Below are 27,147 nucleotides of genomic sequence, written 5' to 3'. Positions count from 1 at the left end.
GCTTAAAGGGTAATATATAAACCTGACAACCATGTTAAGAATGTTTGCTTCTGTTTCAAATGAAATTTCTTTTAATAATACAGCTAACCACTTGACCCAGAGATTCCACTTGCTCCCACATCATCAGTAATTAGGCAAGCTGTTAAAATCTGGTCCTTTCAACAGATCTTTGAGGGGGAGGGGATTTCTGCTGTGCAAAATAATATCAACTATTAATAATGCTTCTTATCAATTCAAATGCAAACAGTGGAAGATTTCTCCCGATAGGCCTCTTATTGCTTATTCATCTTCTTCTGCAGCCAAAGGAAACAACATGAAAGAAATCTAATTAAAAAGTGGAATGGTCAAAATGGACATAATATTTGAACTCTCTCTCTCTCTCTCTCTCTCTCTCTCTCTCTCTCTCTCTCTCTCTCTCTCTCTCTCTCTCTCTGTGTGTGTGTGTGTGTGTGTGTGTGTGTGTGTGTCTGTCTGTCTGTTTGTCTATCTATCTATCTAGCTGTTTGTCTATCTTCATTTCAAAAGGATTTCACATTACCAAAACTCTATACTCCTATATTCTGATATGAGCATTTAAATTGTTTTTTCATGTAGGAGTCCTAAGTAGACAACTTCCAATTTTTTTACTAAAACAAGTATTTGAAAATGATATTAAAATATTGCTTTTCTGCTCTCCAACACATTTAAATGAGAATTTTAAAGAAAACTGCTGAGAATGTTTTCCGCAATGATACTGAGTGAGCAATTCCCACATTGATATTTCTTTGGATTACATTTCTGCCACCATTTATGCTGTATAAAAGTTATAGCAGAAACTGTACAATCTGAGTCTCTAAAAACCCACAAATCTGCACAACTGTTGCTCTTCTAGGAGGAAAGAATTTTAAAACATAAATGAAATGTGGCAAATTGGATTAATTAATTTCATATCCTGCACTAGGGCATGACCTTAAAGTCAATGGCTCAGGTGATTTTAAATGAACACATCACTTAGTAACGATAGATTTTAATAACTAACTGATAATGTCAAGAGTGTGTGTACGTTGTCATGCATGTGGACATCTATCCTACAATTTCAGAAGGGTGCTTGTGGTATTGTAACAAAACAACAATCTTAAAGATTAATTTATCTTTTGTGACCAGGGTCCACTTAATCAGATCTTACACAATGTCACCATAAGTAGTTTACTCTTGCTAACATGACTTCAGTATCAATAACAAGTGTAGCCCATCAATTACTTCAAAAAAACCCTCTTATTTATTTCACCTCTTATTCTTTCCAAACGTTCCTAAAACATTCCTTCTTTTATGTGCAAAGCTCTTGCATTTCCAAAGGTTGCAGATAATCTCTGTCACTTAAGATAGCCAAGATAAGTAAGTGAGGGCATTAAATATGCTGTCTTAAAGCTTTCGGAATTTGGACTGGAAGCTAAAACATACATAGAAAAGTTTCAGGAATTGAGTATGTCTAGTTTAATGAAAGGAAGAACTAGGTGTAACATGATAGCAGTGTTCCAATATCTGAGGGGTTGCCACAAAGAAGAAGAGATCAAACTATTTTCCAAGGCACCTGAAGGTAGGATAAGAAACTATGGATGGAAACTAATCAAGGGAAGAACCAACTTAGAACTAAGGAGAAGTTTCCTGATAGTTTGAACAATTAATTTGTAGAATGACTTGTGTGCTCCAACACTTGAGATTTTAAAGAAGAGATTAGACAACCATTGTCTGAAATAGCATAGGGTTTCCTGCTTGACAGGGGGTTGGACTAAAAGACCTCCAAGGTCCCTTTCAACTATTATTCTGAATTAAAGTTACAAGGGTCATTCGGTGGAGGGAGAACTGTGTTTGGTCATTAGCCAAAAACCACAAGGAGTCTGGTAGCATCTTTTGAAACTAACACATTTTATTAAAAGGCAGAAACTTTTGAAGGATGCTACAAAACTCCTCCTGATTTAAGGATAACTTAAGAAACCATCAAATTCTACATCAAATACCATGTAAGGGATGCGGTGGCTCTGTGGCTAAGACACTGAGCTTGTCGATCAGAAAGATCAGCAGTTCGGCAGTTCAAATCACTAGCACTGTGTAACGGAGTGAGCTCCCGTTACTTGTCCCAGCTTCTGCCAACCTAGCAGTTCGAAAGCATGTAAAAATGCAAGTAGAAAAATAGGAACCACCTTTGGTGAGAAGGTAACAACATTCTGTGCGCCTTGGGCATTTAGTCATGCCGTCCACATGACCACGGAGACGTCTTCGGACAGCGCTGGCTCTTTGGCTTTGAAATGGAGATGAGCACCACCCCCTAGAATCGGGAATGACTAAGCACATATGTGTGAAGGGACCCTTTACCTAAGAAACCATCAAATTCTACTCTATACAATACATCTTACATGGGGGAATGGGGTAAGTTTATTCCAAAGCTTTAACCTCCAAATATGATTAAGGACACCTCCAGTTCGTTTGAGTGAATCAAAATCTACCTCTGAATTAGAGCAGTCAAGGACTAATATCCAATTAGCAGAAATATACAGAACACGACCAAAAAAGCAAAGTTTCTGACTTCTTTTTTAGTCATAATCCAAAGCACTGTAGGAGAACTGATGTCTAAACATTCCTTGTTTGTAGAAGTTGCTTTTGATTTGGTCCTATACAGTATTATGATTCTTAGTAAAAATATATTCAGAAAATATAGGAAACAGTCTTTTAGTGTTTATAATGTCAACTTGCAAATGCCTTAATTCGACATTCTTCCCTGGGCTTGTTTAAACTTTTCCACAGTAAGTTCCATCTTAATATCTAAGTATAATGTAAATAAAAAATGTTCATCCTGCTACATTTGCATTCATTCACTCAACAGCTTTTTTTTTTTAACATTCTATACTTCTTTCATTTCCAGTTTCCTCTGAGAATAAGCTCAAGGTAATAGTCAGGTTTTACCACATGTCTATAGTAGTCTCTTCTACCCCAAGCAATTTTGACAGCCACTTTCATTAACACCAACAAAGTTCTCTGGGATAAATTTACATTTGTACCACAGAATTTCAAGAGAAGAAAAAAAAAGAATTCAGAGATTTAATGCCATCAGAGGGGATATAGCAAGTTATACTTCCAGCTAAAATATAAAGGTGAGAACTTTATTCATTTATGCTCCTGACTTGATATTTGATGACAGGATACTTTTCCATGAAGGAAGCAATTGAGAAAGTTCTTATTTTCAGCACCACTTACCACAATTCCTCTGGGCTTTTTTGGGAAGTTTTTATGGTACAATTAATGAAAGAATGGCTACTCTTTCATTCCCTGTGTATTTCAATTAGCTTCAATCAACTGTTTCTTTCATTACAGGCTTTCCAGTGGTGGGATTCAAAATTATTTTACTACCGTTTCATGGCTTGGTGGGTGTGGCAAGGGAAGGATACTGTAAAATCTCCATTATTTACAGTAAAAAATGTAGGGGGTGGGGCGTAATAGTAAAGGATTACTATATCCACAAAAATATTCAGACAAGGATGTAAAATATTCTGCAAGAAGACCACCAAATATTGGTATTTTAAAATGAATGGCTCTAACTTGTAAGATCTTGTGTAGATTTTGAATTTCTCTCTTCTCCAAAAAAATATAAACCTCCTGCAAATGTTTAATAGACTTATAATTTATCTCCTTTTTGCCTTTTTGCCAAGGGATCTATTTTTTTAAATCAGAAAGACAATTAAAATTTGGCATTTTTCTTGTACTTATAAAATAGGCTTTATTCAGTTTTAATATGATTGTTTTCTTTGAGTGTCTAATGCATTTTCATTATTTTATGTTTTAAGTAAACATGTTTTTGAAATTCAAAGTAGCAATTTGAGATTCAGGACAGAAGGTAGACTGTTGATAATGCACAAAATATTCTAGTTTTAGTGCTTGTTGATCTCTCAGCTCGAGTGCATATTATATTCATTTGTTCATTAGTCTTACTGCTCTAGTTCCTAATTTTGGAATGAATTTTTGTGGTTCAAGTTTTATTGCATACAAAAGCCACAGTGAATCACATAGCTAAACGTAATTTCTGTCTTCACTTAGGGCATCTGCAGAAAAAAATAATTTCTTTCTTGAAGTGAAACGTGGCTATTTGAATGTTTCTAGATAATAGATACAGAGAAGCTAACTCAAGTCATATTTCTAATACTTCAGTGTAAAAAGTTCCCTGCAGGGACATTCAGTAGATAAGGAACGCTGGTTTTCTGAAAAAACTGATCTTAACAGAGCTTACTTATTAGCTGTGATATGTGTAAGGTTGACACATGGATTTCTTCACAAGCCCGAAGTATGACTTTGAATTCTGTTCAGCTTCTATTATAAAGCTTAATAAGCCATATAAAACATTAGTGCCTACAATTTATATGATATGCAAGCTTAGCTGGAAAAGCAAAAACAAATATACAAGGCAGTGGTGAAATTCAATTTTTTTTACTACTGGTTCTGTGGGCGTGGCTTTGTGGGCGTGGTAGGGGAAGGATACTGCAAAATCCCCATTCTCTCCCCACTCCTGGGGGAAGGATATTGCAAAATCTCCATTCCCACTTCACTCTGGGGCCAGAGGTAGTATTTGCTGGTTTTCCGAACTACTCAAAATTTCCACTATAGGGTCTCCAGAACCTGTCAGAATCTGCTGAATTTCACCCCTGATACAAGGATATATTTAAGAATGCCTTCTTCAGGGTTTCATGATTACTGCAATTAGCATTTCTGAATTGAAATCAAATACTTTTTGTTACTAACAGGGTGGTTGGTTACCAAACAAAAAAAAAAAAAATAAACTGAAAAGACATGTGCTGTGCCCAAATCTCACAGGACTAAAGACATTTTAACGCTCTCTTTGTATTTTGTATGTTGGCTCTAAGCCTTTATCCTTAAAAACCTTTTATCATATCAGCACCTTAAATTTTCTAACTAAAACATGAAAATAATCTTTGATAATCAGACCCACATTTTACAATGTAAAGAAACTGTACATTGCTTTGATTATAATTTTGCAAAGTTTGGCAATAACCATTCACTGCTATGTCCTTTCTCCCACTATTAATCATATTCTACCTCTTTTTTGAAATTACCTCTTGTGAAAAAATACTATATATATTTATTAGGCATAACCTGACTTATTCCATAATTTATTTGCTTTGCAATTAAAGTAAGCTTAACAATTCTACCAAACTCTATGGTTAACTGGAATGCTAAACTTTGGCTAGAACTTGGCTAGTCTTAATTTTTTTTTAAATGACACTATAAAAATACTTTTACTACCCTTTCCCCTGAAAATAAGACCTCCACAGATAATAAGCCCTCCCCAAAAATATTATAACGCATCAGCAGCCACCATGCTCACCACCTCTTGCACCCCAAAAATAATAAGACCTTCCCAAAAATAAGGCCAAGAACTTATTTCCGGGGTCAAAAGAAAATAAGACCCTGTCTTATTTTTGGGGAAACATCGTATTTTCCAAATTGCCCATGCATATCTGAAATAATCAGATCATCCCAAACACATCCTCATCCCAAATAGACCCTGTTGGATGTTAGATATTTTTATGTATTATATACAATGGAAGAATTAAAATAAGACAACACCTAAGTAAACTTGGAACAAAAGGGATCTAATTCAGTAGGACTGTTCAAGTTGATTTGGATGTTGAAAATGAATGTATTATCTGGGCTGAATCCATATAATAAAAAGGACAATATAATTTCCCTGACCAAACTGATTTTAAATAAGAACAATACAGTAATAGTTCCACTTTATAGGTGTAGAGTAATTTAAAGAGCTACATTTGGGCTAGCAAGTGCCCCTTATTTTGAAAACCATTATTCATTGGAGTGCAACAAGACTGCACGTAAAAATGTGTACATAATAATATAAAATCAAATGCTTAGCCTGTTCAGTTATTTGTGCAGATAAACAGAACATACGAACTTATTGTGAATAATAGTTCAGTTGCTCATTTGCAGTTTAACCTGCTTCAGAAGATTGTTGCTTATGGGGAAAACTAGGAGGACAAGACCACTATTTATGCTGCCTTGAGCTGCTAAATGAAAGGCAGATTATTACTGGGGGTGGGATTGAGGAATCACATATAAATACACAGACTCTCTATCTCAAAACCCTTTTTGCAATATCTAAATTACATATTCCACATGATCAGTTACTTCAATTTTTCCCTAATTCTTTTTCATACACATTCAGCATTCTGTGTTGCTGAAACACAGCTGATAAAGCTACAGAGAAGCAACCCCAGCAGCTGTGTTATTTTACACTTCAGCAAGATCCTTCTTCCAATCTGTCTAAAGGTAACAACATTCTTCACAGTTAGCTTATGTGAAGAAAACTAGCAACCACGGAGCTTCAGACATTCCATTATACAATCAAGCTAGTTTTCAAGTTTAATATATTAGTCCATGATTTAAAAGTCAAGGCCAAAGAAGGGAGAGGAAGGAAGAAAACAAAAGAGATTTATACAAAGTATTGCACAAATATCTGAAACCGGAGCATGCTTACTAAATGGCTATGAATTTAAGAAATTCAAGATTTCAGCACGTGATTCATAATAGGCCATAACATTTATTTGTGCTAAAATGAAAAAAAAGGAAGCCACAATGTGGCATCTTTAGATGTGACTAAGTGGATTGAGAAGAAAACATAAGAGGACAAGCGCCTCTGCTTTAATTTGGCTTTTACTTCAAAGTACATTTATTCAGGTTTTTTTTTAAATATTAAGAAGAGCAAGCTATATCTGCATGCAAGTAAATAGAGGTTCAACGCTTCTAAATATAACTAAGCAGTTGATTTGGCCTGAGAAGAAACCTGTAAGAAAATATTGAACAGCATAAATGTTGCTGCAGCCTAAGAGACCTGAAAAGATTTTTAATTGGGATTCAAATGATCACTGAAAATGATCATAGATTCTTCTCTAATCAATAGTGGTACCAATAATCTGCATCGCTAATGTAAGCCTTCAAACCTGCATTAGATATAGAACAATGTGTTGCCTTTTGTTATTTCTACCCTTCAGTGACGTGCAGTCAGGTGAGGCAAGTGAGACACAGCCTAACCTCTCATCATCAGGGCAGCGAGTCATTCGATGGGAAACTTGCCTTTTGGGAGGAATGACCCAGCATGGCTCCCGCTTTCGATCTGCCACCCAGCGACCGAACGGAGAAGCGAAGAGGCAGGAGAGACAAAGCAGGAGCCAAGCCGAGTCATTCCTTCCAAGAGGCAAGTTTCCTATCGAATGACTCCCTGCCCTAGACTCGAGGCTCCAGTCCAGCCTGCAGTGCTTGCAGCCCCCGCCAGCTCCTCCAGGGACTCCCAAGCTCGGCACCAGAGAGCCGCCGCGAGAGAGGTCGGCCAGGTTGCCTGGGCAGCGGCAGAGGTTCCCTTTGTTCTTTCGGGTGCGGGAAGCGGGGGGGAGGCTTCCTCCGTTCCGTCCGCTCCCCACCTGCGCTGCCCTTGCCCGACAAGCGCGCCCCGGATTCCGCGCAGCTCTGGCAGGCGGTGCCGTGGCCGAATCCCAGGGCGGAGGGCAGCAGGTCACAACTGAGCATGCCTGACTGTGGAATTCTGGGAGTTGAAGTCCACAAGTCTAAAAAAATTGCTGCCTCACCAGCTATAAACCTCACCGCACGTCACTGCTACCCTTTAAGGTTAACCTGCAATGAGAAGATGACAGCAGTGAATAAATGTATAGCTAGCCAATTTGGTCTAGTAGAGAGTCAGTTTAGTCTAGTGCATAAGGCACCAGGCTAGAAAGTGGGAGACTGTGAGTTCTAGTCCCATCTTAGCCATGAAACCCAGTTGAGTGACCTCTAAGTCTCTCTCAGCCCAACTCACCTTAGACCACGGGGGTCAAACTTGCGATGTCACATTGTTGTCATGTGATGTATCATGACTTTTTTTCCCCATTCACTAAACTGGGGTTGGGTGTGGCCAGCACGTGACACATCCAGCCCACGGGCCACGAGTTTGACACCCCTGCCTTACAGGGTTGTTAGGAGAAAAATAGGAGGAGGAAGGTGTGTTGTATATACACAAATAATGAAAGGTGATGTGTGTGTGTGCATTTGTGTGTGTATGCACATGTACATACATGTGTGTGTGGGTATACACAAACACATATATACAGACACATACATAGGCATATATACACCAGAGGTGGTATTCAGCAGGTTCTGACCAATTCTGGAGAACCGGTAGCAGAAATTTTGAGTAGTTCAGAGAACCAGTAAATGCCACCTCTGACTCACCCCGCCCCCATCTATTCTCTGCCTCCCGAGTCTCAGCTGATTGGGAGGAAATGAGGATTTTATAGTAACCTTCCCCTGGAGTGGGGAGAGAATGGAGATTTTACAGTAGCCTTCCCCTGCCACGCCCACCAAGCCACACCCAGCAAGCCGCCCTGCGCCCACAGAACCAGTAGTAAAAAAATTTGAATCCCACCACTGATATACACATACATACATACACAGACACAGACACAGACACAGACACACACACACACACACACACACACACACACACACACATATGTATTTGTATAAAATAAGCTTCAACCTAGCCTACCAAGCAACAAAAATATTAAACAAATAAAAAACAATATATCAAATAAGTAGCTTAGCATTTCTTGACCATACTCAGTGCCCGCCTGAGATATACAGTATGCTGTGATGCATGATGTCCATGGGCAGACAAGATTAAGAAGGTGGCCATAAATGTTTGATCAAAGAACCATCCCCTTACCATGTCATGCAAGCAAAAAGGGATGAAATTGGACTTCCGCAGCCTTAACTATTTTGTATTTATATAGCACCCACACCCACAAATGGCATCCCAGATGTACTTTTGTGGAGCTCCTCAGAGAATGTTCAGATTAAGTTCTGCATTTGGTCTCCTTGTGTTTGGCACATATATTTGCTTTTTAAAAAAATATGAGTTCAAAGACTTTATCCTTAGATGTTTAGCTGCTGCTTTTTAGCACATTTATTTGCTGCGATCCTAGTTTTATTTTATTTTCCTGACAGGTTCTATCATTGTTTATTATGCATGCCATTAAAGCATAAACATCACCTTTTGGAGAATATTGTGGGGCTTAAAGTGGCGAAGAAAGAAAACCAATCAAAAAGCCATATAAAATAGAAAGGAATAAAAAGAATCAGAAAAATAAATCTCAATCTAGTAAAAAAAAAATTCTGGGTTTTTAAATGTTAAAAATAATTCAAAGGCTTATTCACCAATCTCTGTCTTTTGCCTTGCTGATCACCGACAAGAATTTCATCCAACTCTTACAAAAATTCAAAATGACAGTAAGATAGATTCAGATTTGGATGTAGGAGATGGCCAGGCTGAGCCCAAGGAAGGGGGTCAAATGCATCATCAGTCCTGAGTCCCTATGTGTGTCCACAAGAGATCAGTGAGTTCCTTACTGACCCCCAAATTGCTTTAATGGTTGGTAGTTCAGATATTTCTAGAGAGCTTGAGCTTATAATAAACCCACTGCCTGGATCTCCTGACATATTTATTCATGGTTTAGTTATGGGGGGGGAAACAGTACTATTCAATTTCTGTGTTGATGATCCAATTAGGAAAATAAGAAGAGCAGAGAAGGTAGTTCTCACACAGTGTCTCCTAGGATACGGACTGTACACCGCCCCGAGTCCCTTTCGGGAGAGGGGGCGGTATATAAACGCTAATAATAATAAATAATAAAATAGATCTAGACCTGCAGTAGATCTGATTTCTGTATAGTATACGGGAAAGATCTTGGCAGGTGGGGCAAAGAGATGCAGTCTAGTGAATGGCTAGCAAAGCCAGCGGAAGGGTAGTGAGTAGAGCAAGAGGCTCGGAAGAGCTCAAGTATAGGAAACCAGGAGTCAAAGAGGTTGAAATGAATACAAGTTTATTGTGTGTTAACACTCCCTACAAGAATCTGAACTATTAATGGTCAAAGCAAATTGGTGGTAGATAAGAGTCAATGGAATTTAAGTGGACTAGTCTTAGATCTTTTGTGGGTGTGATTCAAGACTGAAAAAGTGCTTGACCACTCCCTCGGCTCTGGTCCTGATGCACACAGTGGAAGAACTGTAGATTCAGACTTGCAAGGTTCTGTTTATGTAGCTTATCTGGTTGTGTCTCCTCTCTGATGTTCCTGTTGTGGCCCACCAGCAGCCAGCGGAGCTGGCAGCAGAGTCGGACAAAGAGGAGGTTGGGGAGGAACATGGGCCAGTCCTGGAGTCTGGGGAAGGCTCGGATGAGGGCTCTGCATGGGAAGCAGAGATGGGCCGAGGCCGTCTGGCAGTGATCAGGTGCTTACGGAGCTAGACAGCAGTGAGGCAGAGGAACAGCTAGAGCCTGTTCCCAGTGTGCACATGCGCAGAGCTGCCAGAAGAAAAGAATAACTCAGAAATCAGGATAGACTTGGGGGTAAAGTCATAGGTGGAAGGTGATTGGCTCCTCCCATAGGAAATAAAAGAGGAGCGAAAGGAGAGTGGGTTTTTGCAGGAAACAATTTGTTTGGTCGTTAGAGTCATTTCAGGAGTGTGAAGATCTGTCCATGAATCTCAGAGACACTGTGCCCAATCTTTCCTTGCATAGCACCTCATTTGGAAAATATTTACATGGCAGCTTTCCAAGATAGATAAGGTCTGTAGTTATAAATATTCCTTTGAAAGACAGTTTGCCAGGCCTTGCTGAATGTGAATGAGATGAATTCACATTCATTTAATAAAAGAGGTTTTGTCGGGGACCAGGACTTTGCCTTGTGCTTTTTGGGGAAGCCTAGGTGAGCACAGTTCCTGGTAAAACTAATTCTCAGATCACTTTACCTCTAGTCTACCATTGAAACATGTCTACAGATTTTCTATTTGGCTGTATGCACTCAATGTCACTAAGCTAACTCTCTGAGTTTGAAAGATTCTCAAAGGAGAGCACACAGTTTACTTATTCAACAGAACAGGACCTACATTTGCAATACAAGATTTTTTTTTTGATCTTGTGGATGGTGAGTTAATGCCTGTGGGTTGAAATAGTGGAAAGGAATATCCAGTTCTGTTCCAGATATCCGGTGGGAGGTAAGTATGATAGAAAAAGGATACGTCTTTAGTTCACAAAGGTCTGCTTGGATTGTGGTTGCAGATAATCCAATTCAGAATGTGTTCATGAATAATTAACCCAAGTTTCTCTCTGCCTAAAAATCAACTGCATTACTGACTTATAAAGATTAGTGTTCTAATTTGTATTGATTTTAGGGCAAAGATCATCATCTATAAGCTTTTAAAGAAATGACTATGGCTCTTTGTATAATTCATAATGTTCTATATAGATTGTTATGCTCTAAAATACTCCAGTCTCTGCCAACACATTTTTATTATTATGCAGATCTGAATTCCTTAACAACCAGTGAATATAAATGAAAGCAGCAACACATGGGACAGAGAAGGGTAGAAAGCTTATCTTCGGTTTTCTTTGGCATTTCTGTGTCATTACTTAACTTCATGAGACAGTTAACAGCACCAGTGGTGGGATTCACACAGGTTTACCACAGGTTCGCAAGTGTGAGCGCGCATGTGCGTGCACTTGTGTTAAACACATGCTTTCTGCGCATGCATACAGCCTTCCACACATGTGCTTTGCTCATGTGCATGGCACGCACGCATGCATGCAGCATCAAAAGTGAGGCTACATAGGACATTTTGGAGCTGGGGAGGGTGGGCGGGTTGACTGCAGTCTTCTAGTTTGGGGACAATTTAAAAATGTTCCTTTTCCTTGTTCACATATATAAAGCCCAAAATAAAACAGTGACATTAAGTTACCAATGTGGGATAATGATGTAGAACATATTGTAGATATTTATCAGTTCACAACAAGCAGCTGTTAGGATAGGAAATGTCACGCGTGTAACTGTACAACGAAACCTGTGAACAATGGGGCATCAACAAGAAATTTATAAAGGGCAAATCTGTGCATTTATAGAAATGCCGGCAAACAGAAGGATGCTATGGATTTTTTCCTCCGTCAGTGAAACAGATGAAATTCCCAAAGGCAAAATTTAAGTGGCCATCTGTAAACCTTCCTTGTCCCCATGAAACTAAGGTTTGAAGGAAGGTTATAGCATTGTAAATTTAGTGAACTTTCACTGAACGATAGCTGCGGGCTACTCAAAAGCATAAAGAATTGGGCAGCATGTTCATACAAGTTATTATTATTATATGCACAAAAAAGTGAAAACACAGTTTCTAGTTCCTTAACTGGTGTTGGCCCTCCTATGCTTTGAGTTCTTAACAAGAACCTAGGATGTGGTAATAAATATTATTATGTGTAGGTAATCCACTATTTATTTATCTAGAGCAGTGATTCCCAAAGTGTGCGCCGCGGCTCCCTGGGGAGCCGCGCTATCGTCATAAGGGCGCCGCGAAATATTCAATTAATACCTGCACCGGGCGCCCGCTTCCCTCCCTCCTCTCGGGCTTTGGAGGGAAGCTTCTGCAAAAGCCCGGGCATGACAAGTCTCCCAGGCTGAAATTTGCCGAGCTGTACGCGCGCGCCTGTTTTCCACGGCGTGGAGCAGCGGTGAGATTCTGGGCGGCGAGCGATGATTCCGGGGGGCATCAGTGGGGGGGGCAGGGTCCCCCTCGCGTTCCTCATCTTCCCGGATGGCCCCTGGAATCATCGCTCGCCGCGCAGAATCTCACCGCTGCTCCACGCCGTGGAAAACAGGCGCGTGCGCACAGCTCGGCAAATTAAAGCCTGGGAGACTTGTTGCCACTCGCCTTTGCAGAAGATTCCCTCCGAAGCGTTCCGAGGGAGGGCTGTAAACTTCCCTCCGAAGTCTTGGGAAGTTCTGAGGAGCCCCCCAAGGCAAAACGCCGCTGCCAGGTAGCTAAAAGTATGTCTCTGATTCGTCTCTATCAGTCTCTCTCTGATTCCCTCTCTCACTCCCTCTCTCTGTTCCTCTCTCTGTCTGTCTGTCTCACTCACACACACACACACACTGTGGTGACCACAGTGTGTGTGTGTGTGTGTGAGTGAGACAGACAGACAGAGAGAGGAACAGAGAGAGGGAGTGAGAGAGGGAATCAGAGAGAGACTGACAGACACACACACACACACACACACACACAGAGGGGGAGGGAGGGAGAGAAAGATAGACAGACAGAGAGAGAGACACACACAGAGTGAGTGATTAAGTGAATGAGTGAGAGACAGACACACCCACATACACAGAGTGACAGAGAGAGAGGAAGGGAGGGGAGAGAGACAGAGGGAGAGACAGACAGACAGACAGACACACACACACACACACACACACAGAGACAGAGAGGGGGAGGGAGGGAGAGAAAGATAGACAGAGACACACACACAGAGTGAGTGATTAAGTGAATGAGTGAGAGACAGACACACCCACATACACAGAGTGACAGAGAGAGAGGAAGGGAGGGGAGAGAGACAGAGGGAGACACAGACACACACACACACACACACAGAGAGTGAGTGAGAGACAGACAGACAGACAGACACACACACACACACACACAGAGTGACAGAGATGGGGGAAGGAGGAGAGAGAGACAGAGATACAGAGAGAGAGAGAGAGAGAGACAGATAGACACCCAGAGAAAATGACAGAGGGAGACAGAGAGGGAGGGAGGGAGAGAGAGACAAAGAGCCAGAGAGAGAGAGAGAAAGAAAAAGAAAAAAGAAAGAAAGTGGGAGAGAGAGATGAAAGAAAGAAAGAAAAACAACATATGACCACAATTGAGCCCAAAATTTTGGTTGCTAAGCAAGAGCGGCTCTCCAAATAAATTTCAATCGTGGTTTTGGCGAGATTTGGCTCAGTTGAAAAAAAAGGTTGCCCACCACTGGGCTAGTGTGGTGGTTAAGTTACTTTTCAAAAGCTATTTTTCTGATCCAAGATTTGAGAAGTTGTGCAGCGAACAACAAGCCCATCCATCCCATTAATAATTTTAAATCATTAAACGATGTTCAATAAATTGTGAATTTAAAGCTCGTGTTTAATTTATTTTTCAATTAACCTAACCTTAACGAACTAAAAAGTAGATTTCCAAATCCTTAAAAAGTCAAAAATTAAAAAAAATCGGATGTACCTATTAAGGGAGCTGCGGAAAAAATCCGAAGTGTTATGGGAGCCGCAAACCGAAAAAGATTGGGAACCTCTGATCTAGAGTATGGCATATCATATATGGCACTAGCAATATATATTAACATTTCATCTAGATTAGTTGAAGACAATAAAATATAAATGTCAGGGTTCCAAGTAACATCCCTAATGAAAGAAGACTCCGAGGTTTGAGTTTCCTCAAAGTTCCATTTTATTAGAGATGTCATATCGGCACAACTGGGAAAACGCGAATCTGAAAATTTCCAGGTTTTCCTCACCCAAATGAAAATTCAAGTCTCTGCCCAGCACCCACATGTCCATCACATGATTGAATCAGGCACCATCCGAAACAGGCGACGCCTCCCAGTCACCTCATCGCAGCTTCAGGGCCAGATGACCTTGACTATCTGAGAAAGAATGTTATTATGGCTATATAGTATCCACATTTTGTATAATCCCTTCTCCCATTTTCCACAGTAGAAAATGTGGCAGGCCTGAAGTCCCAGAGGTAAAAGATGGTTCCAGGTCTGACAATAAAAGTTAAAAAGATCCATGTTCAAATACCAATGTCTAGGCCATCTTGAAGTGCAGTTTATATTTTTAAAAAATCAATTAGGGCATCTGTTGGAACCCTGACACCTAGACTGGTATCACACTGAGGAGAGGATAATATGCCCCATTTATACAAAGAGTCCCAGCAGGCACCAGGCGTGAATCCTGTTCAGGATTGTCCATTGCTGACGTGATTGTTCAAAGCCTGGCACCATTTGTGGGTCACTTATATGTCTTCCTACGTCTGGAAGTTCAGTGAGCCCTTTGCTTTCCACTGGGGGTAATCTACTGTTAGATTCACAGACTGATGAAAATTTAACAATTACAGTTCTTAAGAACTATTAAGACAGTATCTAAGAACAGATTATATTTATTATGACTGGTCAGATTTGGCATTTTTAACCATCACTGAGTTCCTCCCAAGGCAAACATTATTGTTGGATGATGTTAAAAGTATTGTCACAGGATGTAAGCTATTCCAAATAAAGCTGCCTTCTGCACTTGGTTGCTGGTGATTTTGTCAATGCTGATGATTTTGAAGTAGTACTCCAAATGTTTCGGAATTTCCTCCAAGGCACCTATTACTATTGCTTTCTTTTGCCACAGTAATTCTACTTCTATTTGCAGGCCTTTATGATTTGTGATTTTCTCCAGTTCTTTCTCTTCTATGTCTTCCGGTATTACATCATCCACTATCCAGACTTTTTCCCCCCTCTTTCTTATCAACAGTTGTTAAATCTGGAGTGTTATGTGGCAGGTTTGTTTGGATTCTAAATTCCCAGAGCACTGTAGCTTCTTCATTTTCTTTCATTGTTTTATCAGTTTTCTGGTGCCACCAGTTCTTGCAAGTGGAATTTGCAGATATTCCAATGCACTACTGTTGCTACTTGGTCATGCCATTATTTATAATCACTCTGTGCAATTTTCTTGTAGCAGCCAACTAGTGGCCCACTATTTCTTCAGCTTCTTTCCAGAGAGAGCATTTGTTTCTGTTGCTGTCTTCTCAATTCTGGCTTTACAGTAATTGCATTTGTTCTTAAAACTTTGCCTTCTGAAGGCAGAATTAGCCCTCCTGTCTTGCTTCAATTTTTCTGCTCTTAGCCATTGCCAGATGTCTTGTCATGTCTCTTTTCTGTTCTTCACTTGGTCTTTCTTGTAGATTAGTGTGCTCTTTCTGGTAGTCAATAAGTCTTCATGGTGTAGGTTCAGTGCATCTTCTTCACTGGTCTTCAGATATTCTTCTAATGTTCTTTTTATTTTTTAAACTCTCTGGTGTACGTGCAACATTCAATAACCATCTCTTTTCCTTGGTAAGTAGAACGTATAACTACCACTGCATGGGCATGATATATTGCCATTTATTTTCTAGGCTTCCTATCAAGAATGATAGGTGGTTTTGTCAAGTTATTATTATTTCTGTCTAATCAACAGTTGGATTCACAATTTGATGGAAACTTAATAATTCAAGTTCCAACCAAGGTTCTCAGAATTATTAAAGTAGCATCTAAAAATATAGGCAATCCCAAGCAAGGGATTTTAGATAGGCAGATATTGGTATTTCATGGCAATAGCACTTAGACTTATATACCGCTTCACAGTGCTTTACAGCCCTCTCTAAGCGGTTTACAGAGTCAGCGTATTGCCCCCAACAATCTGGGTCCTCATTTTACCCACCTCGGAAGGATGGAAGGCTGAGTCAACCTTGAGCCTGGTGAGATTCGATCTGCCAAATTGCTGGCAGCCAGCGATCAGCAGAAGTAGCCTGCAAGTACTGCATTCTAACCACTGCACCACCACTCAGGATGTAAGCTGTTCCAAGTAAAACTGCTTTTTTTCAATTGATTATTATTTGTTGTTGTTATAAAAATGGTATTAAAAGGGCTACTGTTGCTTGGTGTGCACAATCATGTGCTCCAGTGGTTTTGTATGTTTTCCTGGACTGCTGCAGGAGCCAAGAAACCAATTTCCAGATATCAGAGTACACAAACCATGAGGTTTCAGTTGGAAGTTTTCCAAGTCTGTCATAAATGTTGAATTCACACCTGGGTTACAGATAGCTAAGTACAAAATATGTGCATATTGTAAATATGTAATGAAAAGTATGCCTCTGCCCTGTATTAGCTCTGCTGCTTAAAAAACATGAGAATCGTGCTCCAAAAGTGGATTATAGATGCAATGCACATATTTTAGAAAGGGGGGGGGGGGAAGAATCATACAAGTACTTTTCATATCAATTGCAAAAAAGGGCAAATTTCGTGTACTCCAATATCTATACCTGAATATGCAAATATCTTGTGGTGTGTTCGGCAGCTTTATTTTATATATATTTTATTTATATTTGATGCTTCTAGACCGCCCCCTCTCCCAAAAAGGACTCGGGGCGGTGTACAGTCCATGCAAAATATAACAAAATACAATAAAAAAGTTAAATATGTACAGTTGGCATGGAGGAGGTTAAAATGCAATTAAAAGAACTGTACAAAGCTAATATAAATATAAGTTTTTAAACCCCTAAAATAGACACAATAAATTAAAAACAATACCCCTAAAATAACCAGTTGATAATACATTTGCCAGGAGGGACAGTTGTAATTATGCCAGGCCTGCTAATCGGAACAGGTGGGTCTTCAATTTTTGCCGGAAGGAGCGGAGGTCAGTAGTGGTTCTAATGTCGGGGGGAGGTCATTCCAGAGGGTTGGGCCCATCACAGAGAAGGCCCTACTCCTTGGTGTCGCCCGTTGGCATTGCCTAGTGGACGGCACCAGGAGAAGTCCCTCCCTGTGTGAGCGAATTGGCCGCAGGGATGTATGTGGGAGGATGCGATCCCACAAGTAACTAGGTCCCGTGCCATGGAGCGCTTTAAAGATGGTAATCAGCACCTTGAAACGCACCCAAAAAACCACAGGTAGCCAGTGCAGCTCGCGCAGGAGAGGTGTTACGTGGGAGTACCTCGTACTCCCCATCACAGCCCGCGCTACACTACATCCATTTCTAATTCAGAATTAGAATTTAACAAACCTAAGGAAAGCGTTCCAATGCTAGCTGAATAAGCATTATTACTCCTGGGAAATCTCTTCTCTAAGGCCTTGTTTCTTACTGCATATCACCTATTCCAAAGATTATGAGAAAAACAGTGTTGCATAAACATCCCCATGCTAAGAAAGTCTGACTTTATGGAAACCCCTATATACGAGTGGAGTGCTTATTACAAAAAACGTTGGATGGCATTTTCCTTCCTTGAGCTGACAACCACTGAAGCCGTGCAATGTTTTATGAACTCCTGAAAATAGGCTGAGGATTTAAAAAGTGTGGCTTCAGTGATTTATAAAAAATAAAAAAGGGCAGCTTCAGCAGTTTCAACGTGAATATAATTCCTACACAACAGGTTTTGCTTTATATTAGTAACATATTTAACTCATTAAGATTGTGGCACATTGTTAACAGCTTAATGTAGGTTTACGTTAAATTGTTTACATGCCTATTTCATAAAATCACAAAGACATTGTGACCAGAGCATGAGCTCCTGTTTTCAGGGTCTCCCACTGCAGCACTGCAGGGTCTCCTAAATGGCACAGAAACTCGTAACCACAGCAGCACTTAACTACACTACTACAAAGAGCTTTATACGGGCCTTCCTTTGATAACAACTCAGAAAATACAAACTTAGTACTGAGCGCAGCAGTCCATATGTTGATGATACTTGCTATAATCACATATTTATGATTCACTGATTAGCAAGAAGCTACCAAATTTCAGATTTTAAAGATCTACATGGCTTGGCTCCCATGTAGAGAGAACCATTTCTTCCACCAAGAATGGATCCATTCATATGCATTTATCACAACTGATAACACTTCACACCTCAGGTGTCTGTGAGAAGTAGAGTGGCAAGGTGGCATGTGTGTGTTTTTTCCTTATGATTATCTCAATCCGTGGGAACAATTTAAGAGTTGATAACAAAATTAAGAGTTGTTAACCTAATCTTGTGAAGCTTCTTCTCTGGTAATATTGTACTGCAAACTAGGGCACACAAAGCCTTTACTAGACCAATTCTCAAATACAGCTTGTCTGTCTGGAATCCGCACTGTATATCGGACATTAACACAATTGAGTGAGTCCAGAGGTAGTTCACGAGAAGAGTACTACACTCCTCTGCTTGCAACAGAATACCTTATGCCACCAGGCTTGAAATTTTGGGCTTGGACAACTTAGAACTATGCCGCCTATGGTCTGACCTAAGTAATCAGGCTCAGGACCTAGTTACTTGCGGGATCGTATTCTGCCCCATACATCCCTGCGACCAATTCGCTCGCACAGAGAGGGACTCCTCCAGGTGCCGTCCACCAGACAGTGTCGATGGGCGGCGCCTAGGAGTAGAGCCTTCTCTGTGGCAGGCCCAGCCCTGTGGAATGACCTCCCTCCGGATATTAGGACTACGTCTGACCTCCGTTCCTTCAGAGTTAAGCTCAAGACCCACCTATTCCAAGTAGCTGGCCTGGCTCAACCATGATCTAACTATATCGCTCCTGACGGTTTTTTTATTAATGTAATTCAATTGAATTTATTTATTGGGGTTTTTAAATATTGTGACTTTTTAATTGTTTTAATTGTTTAATTGTTTTTTAGCTATCAGCCTACCTCCTCCTTGTATATGTCTTATATACGTCCTTGTTATATGTATGTCCTGTCCAGATTTGTATTGTATTGTATTGTACTTTGTATTTTATTTGTTTTATTGTACGCCGCCCCGAGTCCTTCGGGAGAGGGTGCGGCTTAGAAATAAATATTCTATTCTATTCTAATATTCTATCAATGACTACTTCAGCTTCAACCGCAATAATACATGAGCACACAATAGATACAAACTCAAGGTGAACCACTCCAAACTCGACTGCAGAAAATATGACTTCAGCAACAGAGTGGTCAATGCCTGGAATGCACTACCTGTCTCTGTTGTTACATCCTCAAACCCCCAAAACTTCAACCTTAAACTGTCTACTGTTGACCTCACCCCATTCCTAAGAGGTCAATAGGGGCATGCATAAGTGCACCAGTGTGCCTAACGTCCCTGGCCTACTGTCCCCATTTATTTGTACCCATTTCCTGTGGTCTTATTCATGTTTATTCTTATTCTTGTTATCTTGTACATGAGTGACAAACTAAATAAATAAATAAATAAATAAAAACTTCCCCCATGATATCAAATTGGTTCCTTCCTGGTTTTCTGAAAGCTTTTCAATATTTGGGAAATTTGGGGGATAGTGCTGTTAGATAAGAAGGCACCTTTTACTGTTATTTCATTTGGGGAATATTTTGTTTTTGCTTCCGATAGTTGTTTCTATATGGTTCTTTTTATTGGGGTAAACTGGTGGTAATCATTATGGATTTGGAGGTGTATAAACATGGCAAAAAATAAATAAGTGAATTTAGATAATTCCAACAATTTCATTTTTGTAGATAACAGTTTTTTTGTAAACTTTGTATGATTCTAATTGTGGATTCTAGCTGTGAGTATATTCTAGTCAAAATTGAGCCCTTAGTCCTATTTATTTCACTCACAATACTATGTTAAGGTGACATTAGAAGGGCTTTAAAATGCATATTTTCTAGATGGTTCATGCCTAAAATGTATGTTGTCTATGGAATATATAGTGTAATTCCATGGCACAGGGCCTAGTTACATGCAGGATCGCATCCTGCCCCACACATCCCTACGACCAATCCGCTCTCACAGAGAGGGACTTCTCCGGGTGCCGTCCGCCAAACAGTGCCGGGGGGCGACACCCAGGAGCAGAGCCTTCTCTGTGATGGGCCCAGCCCTGTGGAATGACCTCCCCCGTGACATCAGGATTACTTCCGATCTCCGCTCCTTCCGTGTACAACTGAAGACCCACCTCTTTCAACTATCTGGCCTGGCTCAACCGTAATTTTCTCGTACCCCTCCTGACTGTCTGTTTTTAACATTTTGAATTTGGATTGTACATGGGGTTTTATAATTAGGGTATTTTAATGGTTTTTAATTGTCTATGTATTGTATCTGTTAACCTCCTCCGTACATGTGTGTCTTTGTACTTATGTATGTCATGGGTTTATGTAAATGTTATATGTTTTTTACTCCATTGTACGCCGCCCCGAGTCCTATTCGGAAAGGGAGCGGCTAATAAATTTAAATTGATTGATTGATTGATTGATTGATTAAGGACAGGAAATATAACAGGATGCTCTACGCAGACCAATTACAATGGTTATTTATTAACCTTGATAATGTCATAACTTATTTTAATATCAGAGCCTGCAAAGACTAACTCTCCAATGGAATAAAACATTTCTGCTTTGTACACAGAATTCTATGCACACAATATTCCTCATTCAAATAGAGGTACAGATGTGAAACCTATATACTGTATTGATGTACACTGAATTCTGGCAGATAAAATTATGATGATCGTGGAATGGGGAAACTAAAAGTATATGCTGCGGTTCTCTTCCAAACTAGACTAGCAATCATACAAGGAGCATTTATAGTGTGATGATCTGATATACTTCAACCCTCAATGCTTAACTTACTTTGAATTACCATCTAACTACATAAATGTCACTCATGAAGATTCAGTGAAAATTTTGCTTCCGGGTACAATCCAAGGTGCTGGTTATCACCTTTAAAGCTTTGCATGGCCTAGATCCAGGCTACCCGAGGAATTGTCTCATCCCTATGGTGAAGGCAGAGGGGGTACACTGTGGATTCCATCAACCAAGGAATTTTGGCTGGCAGGTCCAGAAGAGCCTTCTCTGCTGTGGCTCCTGTCCAGTGGTGAAATTCAAAAATTTCCCTACCGGTTCTGTGGGTGTGGCTTGGTGGGCATGGCTTGGTGGGCATGTGACCGGGTGGGCGTGGCTGCATAACTGATTCACACACAACGCAAAAGCAGCTGGACTTCACACAAAATGCCCTATAAAACAAGCAAGAACCTCACGGAGCTCAAAAATAAATGGTCACGCTTTACGCAAAAGTAACACAAAAGCTAGACAACTGACTCACACACAATGCAAAAACAGCTGGACTTCACACAAAATGGCCCCTGCAACAAGCGAGAACCCCACAGACAATCAGGCACAGCTGATTGTCACACCGCTGATCATCCGAACTTTTAAAAAAACTTTAAAGCATTTTTTTTTACTGTTCGGTGGAAAAGGTAGTAAAAAAAAATGCTTTAAAAAAGTTAAAAAAAAAGTTTGAGCATTGCTCAGAACAGCTGATTGTCACGTAGCTGTTTTTTCAAAATTCTAAAAACTTTTTAAAGCATAATTTTATTACCGGTTCGGATGAACTGACCCGAAACTGATAGCGTTTCATCCAGGGATGGGTTTCTGCCGGTAGTACTGCTGGTTTGGTGCGCGCCTGATTTGTGTGCGCACACTCGCTTCACTCGCGCACACACCTGATGCACATTCTGCACGCATGCGCAGTGGTCTGTAAATAGGTCTGTGCATGCGCAGAACATTAAAGATGTTTTAAAAAGATGTTGAGGCGACCAGGGAACTGGTTCAGGGGCATGGTGAGCATGCTGTCCCTACTGGTTCGGTGACCCGGGGGCCATTTCCACTACCGGTTCCACCAAACCAGTGTGAACCAGTAGGAACCCACCTCTGATTTCATCCCTGCTCCTGTCCTCTGGAACATCTTATCCCCTGAGGTGAGATTAGCTTCCACCCGTCTGATGTTTCATAAGAGCCTTAAAACCCAGCTCTGCCAGGTAGTTTGGGGATCCAATGGGGGAGCTTCATACTGGTGGTGGTTGATTAATTGAAAATTAATCTCTCCCCACCCACTATGTGTCTGGCTCCCTCATTTCCAACCTTGTGTTAATCATTTTATTTGTCAATGATTTTATCTGCTGTGTTCTATGATTGCTGATTTTAATGTTTTTTTTAAAAAATCCTTTAATGTTTTTATATTGTAAGCCACCCAGAGTTGTGGGATATGAGATGTGTAGCAAATCAATTTCATAAATAAATAAACCAACAACAAACTTGTGCGAGGCTGATGCAACCTCTATGTCATGAATTAATTCCCGTATCAGAATTCTCATCTTTGTAAATCAACATTCTTTCAATAAACCGTGTAAATATTCACTATCATGTTTGAAGGACTCGTTCAGTCTAAGAATGAATGGATATATCGATACTTAAAATGTGGGGTTCTTAGCGCTCTCTGAGGTTGCTTGTTTTCATTCATTACCCTAACTAGGTAACATCATCAGAGCTATGGTACAGTAGTCAAAAAAATTTTACTACCAGTTCCGTGGGCGTGGCTTGGTGGGCGTGGCTTGGTGGGCGTGGCAGGGGAAGACTACTGCAAAATCTCCATTCCTTCCCCACTCCAGGGGAAGGATACTGTAAAATCCACATTCCCTCCCAATCAGCTGGGACTCGGGAGGCAGAGAATAGATGGGGGCGGGGCCAGTCAGAAGCGGTATACCGGTTCTCCGAACTACTCAGAATTTCTGCTACCGGTTCTCCAGAACTGGACAGAACCTGCTGAATACCACCTCTGCTATGGTAATAAGGAGTGCTGTTTGCTGTCAGTTTGTATTATGGTGTCTTGCCTGTCTGCATGGGTGGGGAAGGTTTTAGAGATTATTTGGTTGGACTGTTTACTGATGGCTCTTTGGCCATTTCTTGATTGGGGTATTGCTTACTTGATTGTTGGTCTGAAGTTAACCTTGGAGTTAATCTATGCTGATCACAATGCTGATTACTGGTGGAGTCTTTTTCTCTTTGGGGCTGATTGGTTGTCTCTTTATATAAACTGACAGCAAACATCACTCCTTACTAGCACTGATGAAGTTACCTAGTTTGGGTAATGAAACGTCTTCAAGAAAACAAGTGACCTCACAGAACACCAAGGGCCCCTCATTTCAACCCCGACCTACAGATATTCTCCTTTATTGGTAATACTTAAAATGCCAGTTTTTTAAATTTCCAGAAAATGGTCTAATTGTTTCAGCAGTAGCTTATCCAGAAACTCTACTCACCAGAATATTTCATTGACATATTGATATATCTCAGCAATTTAACCATTATTGTTAAAAATCAAGTCTTGTTCAAGCATAACACATTTTGTCAGGAATCTGAGCTCGGTGGGAGCACAACGATATATTTTCATTTGAGCGTTAATGAAAAAAATTTCAGAGTTTCACCTGAGTTCTCGAACATGAATTATTTTTGAATTGAGTATTACAATGTTGTATGTGTATTATATGTACATTTGGAAATGCATTTATTTAAACTGAACAAGAACTATGATTGAAAAGCTGACTAAAAATTAGGATAGAAATGAGCTCTATGGAAGAGGTAATATCAAACTGCTTAGCAATTCTTTTGAGAAAATAACGTTTGGCCTATTCTTACAAAATATCCCATCTTAAGTTAAGTAAGAACAGTTTTCTAAAGGAGAAATATTTAGCCGAAGCACTGGAAAATACAGTTTGAGTAGTAAAAGGTTTTGTGAGGATATGTGTTAAATATTTCAGAGAATACATTAATGGAGTGATGCAATAAAATATTCAGGGTGTATGATACTAATGCATAATCTTCAAAGAGTGGGTGTATGAGAAACTTAATAATCATTAGTTCAATACTGATATGACATTCATAAAGAAATATTTTATACTTATTCCTAATTTTCCTAACTGATCCCCAAACGTTGAAAACCGTAAAGTTTTCTTTAACTCAAGTTTGACTTCTGATAAATTACAGGTAGTCCTCAACTTACAACAGTTCACTTAGTGACTGTTTGAAGTTACAATGACATTAAAAAAAGCGACTTAGGACCATTTTTCACACTTATCATACTTGTAGCATCCCCATTATACCGTGATTTACATTCGGATGCTTGACAACTGGGTCACATTTATGATCCTGCGATCCCCTTTTGCGACCTTCTGGCAAGCAAAGTCAATGGAGAAACCAGATTCACTTAATGACCATGTGACTAATTTAACAACTGCAGGGATTCACTTAACAAATGTGGGAAGAAAAGTCCTAAAATGGTGCAAAACTCAATAAAATTCTCACTTATCATAAATTTTGGGCTCAAATTGAGGACTTGTTGTTTTCTTAACAAAAATGTGGAAATGGTATGCCACTGTTTTCCGTGTGTGTGTGTGTGTGTGTGTTTGTATTTGTGTGTATGTGTACGTCTGCTACATGCTTACAACTAAGACTATTCCAAAGTCCAGTCTAATCCCAATGTACACTTTTGTGATGATTTCTTATTTAGCAGGTGTGACCAAAGTCAGCTAGAAAGAAATTAAGCCGAACATGAAAACAGTGGAGAATAGGAATGCAGAATATAGCATTTAACTCTTTAAAAACTTTTTGTGTCTGATTTTTAAGGACTTAACCAAAACAGGAAATATGCCTTCTCCTTGAATTAGTGAATTTGTGCCAGAGTTGTCTACTACTTACTTACTACTTTCAATCTTAAAGTAGCTTTATAATAATATGGTAATGATGCTACTCCCCACCCCCAGTTTTCAAGGTACATAATTTACCTATTTGTTACAGGAAATCTGAATGCGCATTAATACTTACCCCTGGAGTGCTTTTTCCCCAAACCAATCTCCTTTTCCTAGAGTACGAAGAAATATAGGATCTCCCCCAGGTGAATCTTCACGAGTGACATTTACCTAATTAGATGGTAATGCAAAGTAAGTTAGTAAATCAGTGTGTGTTTATCTCTCTCTCTCTCTCTCTCTCTCTCTCTCTCTCTCAAGCATACAGAATATTGATAGTCGTAAGAACAAACTATTTTCCAGCCTCAGGTGCCAAGTGGAATACAGGACTAATAACTTACACTGCAGAATAGCTTCTGGAAACATCACTGAGGTGTATTAGAAAGCATTTAGAGCATGTAGGGGGAAAAACAGATTTAAATAGTTGTTATCTTTGGAAGACTTTAGGGTTAAATATTTGGATACCTATCAGAGGTGGTATTCAGCCAGTTCTTTCCGGTTTGGGCGAACCAGTAGCAGCGGTTGTTGAAGGCTCCGCCCACCTGCCCCAACATAATGCATGAGTACTGCGCTTATGCAGAAGGTAGGTAGGGAAGGTAAGTGAATCTCACCACTGATACCTATGCCTATTGAAAATACTAAAAGCATCTTTTGATGTAAAACGTGATCCTGAGATATTAATGGAAGATTATTTGCATATAATTAGCATATAATCTAGCAGATGGCGGCGCACTTACACGCTCTGGCTTTTGAGCTCCTGATGCCATGGTAGAGTTAGGCAAAAACTAGTCTATACCCGCAGGGAGTTATTAAAGATTCATTATTACCAGCGACTTCCAACAATCTCAAAATATACCAAGTGACCTAGTAAGACTGCCAGGCTCTCCATGGATCGTTGTTTAGCGTAGGAGGCAGCGAAGAGAGCGAAAGCAGAAGCTGGGATGCAGAGCTGGTTTGCTAGTTCGATTATGGAAGCAGCCTCACAGACCAGCATTACCAAGCATTTTTCTAACCAACTCCAAATCCTTTGTCCACAAAACTGAAGAACTAGAGCTGTGGAGAATTTGAGAGAATTTGTACCGGATGTGTCAGTGGAGCTAACTAACCGTACCACACACCGCTTTGACAGAAACAGCAACTCTGGTAGAAGCAAAGGTGGAGGACTTTGTATTTACACACATAATAACTGGTGTACTAACAGTAGAGTTGTTTATACTCACTGTTCTGCAGATGTGGAATTCTTAACTGTCAGGGACCATCCGGAGGCTTCCCTGAAGCCTTCGGAATGCTTAAAATGACCCTCTGAGCAAACCAGAACTGACTTCCTGTTTGCCCAGAGGGTCGTTTTAAGCGTTCCGAAGGCTTCAGGGACGGTCCGGAGGCTTCCCTGACGCCTTCGGAGCATTTAAAATGACTCTCCGAGCAAACTGGAAGTCACTTCCGGTTTGCTCGGAGGGTCGTTTTGAGCGTTCCGAAGGCTTCAGGGAAGCCTCCGGACCGTCCCTGAAGCCTCCGGAGGGCCTCCGGGGGGTGGGGGAGGCTCTTTTTGCCCTCCCCAGGCTCCTATAAAGCCTCTGGAGCCTGGTGGGGGCGAAAAAATGGCTTTTAAAAACGGTGAACTTAGCTGGCCAGTGCGCGCGTGCGTGCTGGCCAGCTGAAAGGGCAGCACTTGGCGTGCCCTGACAAATGGCTCCGCGTGCCACCTGTGGCACGTGTGCCAAAGGTTTGCCATCATTGCTCTAGAGCAGTGTTTCTCAAACTTGGCGACTTTAAGTCCTGTGGACTTCAACTCCCAGAATCCCCCAGCCAGCATAGCTGGCTGGGGAATTCTGGGAGTTGAAGTCCACAGGACTTAAAGTCGCCAAGTTTGAGAAACACTGCTCTAGACCATATGTAGTCAAACTTAAAGCAGGCATATAGAGCAATCC

At 40.5% G+C, this 27,147-nt stretch overlaps 1 protein-coding gene across 2 annotated transcripts in view; it reads right to left on the bottom strand.

The window, feature by feature from the left end:
* The window catches only part of PRKG1 (protein kinase cGMP-dependent 1), a 999,829-nt gene that overhangs the window by 183,374 nt on the left and 789,308 nt on the right, over positions 1 to 27,147 (bottom strand). For both annotated transcript variants that reach the window (XM_081955689.1, XM_081955688.1), the window contains exon 7: positions 25,299 to 25,393. In XM_081955689.1, coding sequence (XP_081811815.1) covers positions 25,299 to 25,393 — 95 coding nt within the window. The remainder of the gene's footprint in view (positions 1 to 25,298; positions 25,394 to 27,147) is intronic.

This window comes from Natrix helvetica (genome assembly GCF_964273705.1).
Source record: "Natrix helvetica genome assembly, chromosome: 5".
NCBI classification, from domain to species: Eukaryota; Metazoa; Chordata; class Lepidosauria; order Squamata; family Natricidae; genus Natrix; species Natrix helvetica.
This window is presented reverse-complemented; position numbering and strand designations above follow the sequence as displayed.